The following is a 4,377-nucleotide window of genomic DNA, read 5'->3' on the forward strand; positions in this document are numbered from 1 at the left end:
TCCCTCTGGGGGACCCATGTGCCCTAAAAAAAAAAAAAAAAAAAAAAAAAAAAAAATTCTTCCTCAAAAAAATAGTAATAATTTGGTGACTTACTCAGGACACAGCCCTTTCAAGCACTTAGGTCCTAAAAGCAAAGCCATTTCTTTAACCCAAACTCAAAACACACCAACCACAGATAGCCTACGGAGTATCTCTAGTATCTCTCTTGGTCAGTGTAGCAGGGCTGGCCTGGAGCAAGAATTCCTCTGTGGAGCATCTTTATTTGGCGTTGTATGTGAAAGTCCCCACCCCAGTCCTCTGCCTGGTCTTTGTTCGAGGGTTGGATCTTTAGAGCTATGTTTTGGATGATAATATAGAACTAGAATCTTTTGAAACCATTACTGAGAAGTATAAATATTTAAAAGCTTACAGCTACCAACATTACCCTACCACTAGGCAATGGTATTAACTTTAAAATGTGTGTTCGGTCCACTTTTAGACCTGAGAATTTGATTATGTGAATTTTGAGATTCTTTTTGGGTTATTAGCAATTAGCGAATTTCTGTATGTTTCCTTTCACCTTTCCCGTAACTAAATGGAGATAATGACAGGTTTTCAATGAAAAAGAATAACTTAAGTATGTTAAAATATTTGAAAAAAATGACAAGAGAAATGATATCTATACTGAAGATTTATACTTCAGGGACATTGCTTATTTATATACTTGTGCATATTTAATCTGAATAATGAAATTAAGACTTCAAAAATAGCATTGTATCATTTTTACAGCAGTGTAAACCTCAGGTGTGTCCTGGGTTAACGTTACTTTTTTTAACTTTCTTTTTTTCCGAAGGATTCTATGCCTTCGTCCTGACATCTGCAGTTGTCGGAGCATCTCTCTTCTGGGGCGTGGAGCTTTCTTACGTGTACAGTCACTTCCTGCAGTTTGCACTCGCCGCCACTGTTTTCTCTGTGGTTTTGAGTGTTTATCTCTACGCACGCTCTCTGAAGGCGCCCAGGGATGAACTCTCACCCGCCAGTTCTGGTGAGTAACGGCAAATTGCACACCATGAATGAATCTCAGAGCCCTGTAGCGCAGCCACTTCTAGGCTTGAGGAGATTGGTTTTTTCCCTAGCTTCATTTTATAGGAAATGAAGGAAAGTAAAAAGATGAAGAAAAAAGAAGTAAAATGAATTTAAATGGAGAATATATTTCTTTTGTTTTCCTTCATACTTTATTTGTTTTCCTTCCAGATTTAGCCACTTCCTGATAGTAGGGTATTTGGTAAATGTACTGGCGTCACAATTTATGACCTATAATTTTTTTGCTCAAAATAGTAAGGAACTTTTAAAAAGCAAAAGCAAAACAACCGAGGTCACAAATTGGTTGATTCTGCTCTAAAGTATTTAAACATTAAGAAAAAAAGTCACAGCTGGTTCTGTGGTCTGGCGGTTAAGGCATTCAGAACCCACATGGCCGACTGCATGATTTGAGTCCTGGACCGAGTGGCCTATGAAACATGCCAGGAATGTGCGTGGGTGCCCACAGTCTTGAAATGAGGGAGTGTTGGAGGAGAAGGGATCTCATGCCCATGTCCCGCGTGGAGTGCTTTCTTTCTTGCTGGCAAGCGCACGTGTCCTTGCCCTCTAGGAAAAAAAAATTATCATTTTTTAAAGAATTATTTAATTAAATTAAATTAATTAATTAATTTAAATTTGACTAGAGAGGGACAGAGTGAGTGTGTGTGTGTGTGGGTGGGTGAGGGGGGGGGGGGAGAGTGAGAAAGCAAGCTGCCAGGTCTGGGACTTGAACCACAGTTGGCCTCGCGGGATTCCAGCGCCCTCAACCACCACACCACCTGCCAGCCCCCAAAGTTGCTTATTTAAAAAATGATTTTTATATTAAAATAAACAAAAACGACAACAGCAAAAATCCCTCACAAAACTTCAGTTCCCTTAAAATTGGGGGATCCTAGTCATCTGGGTCTCCAAAGTGTATAGTAACTTTCCTTTCTGATGGGGCCAGCATCACTAGGCTTCCTTAGCGTCATTCCCTCATACTGACAGAACTTTTCTGAGGCTCTGCTAGGCAGTTGAATTTTGACTGCTAGATAGTAGGCAACAGAGCATTGTTAAGTCTCTTGACTGGGTTTGGAACATTGTTTGGGTAAAAACTTTTCCCTCCTCAGGAAATGCTGTCTATGATTTCTTCATTGGCCGTGAATTAAATCCTCGAATTGGTACTTTTGATCTCAAATACTTTTGTGAGTTGCGCCCTGGATTGATTGGATGGGTATGTCGTCTTCTTTTTTTTTTTTTTTGTTTGTTTGTTTTAATTTCAATTCAATAGTGCAAATTAATCTCTAGAAAGAAATGTAGATAATTTTAAAACAGTAGGTGGTAATACATTTTTAGGAATAATTATGGCTTTCTATAAACCTACTTAAAAACTGTTCTCACTGTAATTGTTTTTCAAAGTTTTAAGATGCCCTGTTATGAGTTATTAAATATTAAAGAGTTTTTTTGTTTGTTTATTTTTATTGTATCAGCTTATACTTTTGTAGGAAAGTGATAGTATGGGTAAGTTAATATAAGAAAAAAGGTATTTTTCTCCTCTCTTCCGGTCAAAATTCTGGCCTAGTTTTAGAGGAGCAGGACAGTTGCAGAAACAGAGCAGAGTTTGTTTACACCCTTCACTCCACCTCTTACAGTGCTGACCTCTGCTGTAACCATGGTGTAGTGATCAAGAATGGGAATTACATTGCTACTGTATAAACAACCCAATCCACAGACCTTATTTGAGTTTTACCACTTTTTCTGCTGTTGTCCTTTTCTGTTCCAGTATCCTTCGTAGGATCCCACAGCACGTGTAGTTGTTATTTCTCCTTAGTCTCTAGTCTGCTTAAACTTTTTGAAGAGTACTGGTTATTTTGTTTAAGTGTCCCTGGTTTGAGCTGGGTCAGTGTATTTTTATGACCGGAGTGGAGTCCTGCATTTTTCATAGGAGTATCTCAGAAATGGCGTTGCATCTGTCTCAGTACATCCTATCCAGGCGTTGGTGGTGTTAGGGTGTCTTACTCTGAGTGTGAGGTCATGATCAAGGTGACGCCTGCAGGTTTCTCAGCTGTGAAGCGTCCTGCCTTTACAGTGGGAGTACCCCTGAGGAGGTACCTAAGGCCACACCCCTCCTTTATTCCAGGTGCTCATTAACTTGGTGCTACTTTTGGCTGAGATGAAATCACAGCACCGCACTGCTCCATCCTTGGCAATGGTCTTGGTTAACAGTTTCCAGCTCCTGTATGTGGTGGACGGTCTCTGGAATGAGGTAATTAATTTTAAGTAGTCAGACCTGCTGGCCCATAGCTTGGCGGCTTATGCACACACAGAGTGAGGGGAATCCAGCCCCTCTTCAGTCCTGGCTTTGGCTGTCGGGAGGTGCCAGGCAACGGAAGACTCGGCTGACACTGAGCACTGACAGATGGTAAGTGTCTAGGCATGGAGCGATGTTTGCACGTGTATTAGAGAGGCTCTTGTATTTAAAATAATATTCTAATTATTTAAGATTGGTGGATCTTGTTTCTGTTTTTTGGAGATGACCAGTTCTTACATATAGTTTAATTCTTAATTATATCATAAAATGGATGGCTTATCATTGAATTAGGATGATGTTTTTGGATTGTTAAGGGATAGCTAGTTCTCAAATAATGGGGGAGATGTTTTATGTTGGTATTTTAAAAAAACCTTTAATAAAATAGATATAAATTCAGATATCAAGCTACATCAAGGAAATCAATTTAAATAAAACTAAGTTTTCAATGTATGGCTTTTCTTCCACATTGATAAGTCATTAACTTTTCTTTTTCCTTTCTTTATTATTAATTTTTTTGGAGAGATTTTTGTTATAGGCCACATGCACTCGCCAGAAAGACAGAGAGTGAGAAATCACTCCTCAGGGGGAATGGCCATGCCACAATCCCTTCTCCTCTCGGGATCTTGGGCATGCACATACACACGCCCAGTGTGAGTTTAAGTCACCGAGTCTGGGGCTTGAACTTCAGTTAACTATGTGGGAGTACAGCGACATAGCCATTATGCCAACTGCTGGTCCCAAGTCTTTAACTTTTCTACTACATGAAGACTGCTGAATGTTTTGCTATGCTTTTTTGTTTCAACTGAATATGGTCCTTTAAAAAAATATTTCCTCCTCAAGCCTGTTTTACAGCTGTTTTTGTCGTATTTATTTTCTCTGTGATTGTCTCTGAATTTCAAGTTTTCTTCCCATTTTAGCAGCAATCTTGGGAGCCCTACATTACAAAATTCCAGTTTTTATGATAGTCTGCTTACATTTTGAGAGAAGGCCCCTCTCATTGGAGTCAGACAGTTTAAAAAAACTGTGT

At 39.4% G+C, this 4,377-nt stretch overlaps 1 protein-coding gene across 1 annotated transcript in view; it reads left to right on the forward strand.

Moving 5' to 3' along the window:
• Positions 1-4,377, forward strand: part of LBR (lamin B receptor) — a 27,903-nt gene that overhangs the window by 15,169 nt on the left and 8,357 nt on the right. The window contains exons 9-10 of the mRNA XM_006157267.3: positions 2,170-2,273; positions 3,180-3,305. Of these exons, the coding sequence (XP_006157329.1) occupies positions 2,170-2,273; positions 3,180-3,305 (230 nt within the window). The remainder of the gene's footprint in view (positions 1-2,169; positions 2,274-3,179; positions 3,306-4,377) is intronic.

Source organism: Tupaia chinensis, unplaced genomic scaffold (genome assembly GCF_000334495.1).
Source record: "Tupaia chinensis unplaced genomic scaffold, TupChi_1.0 Scaffold000532_1, whole genome shotgun sequence".
Lineage (NCBI taxonomy): Eukaryota > Metazoa > Chordata > Mammalia > Scandentia > Tupaiidae > Tupaia > Tupaia belangeri.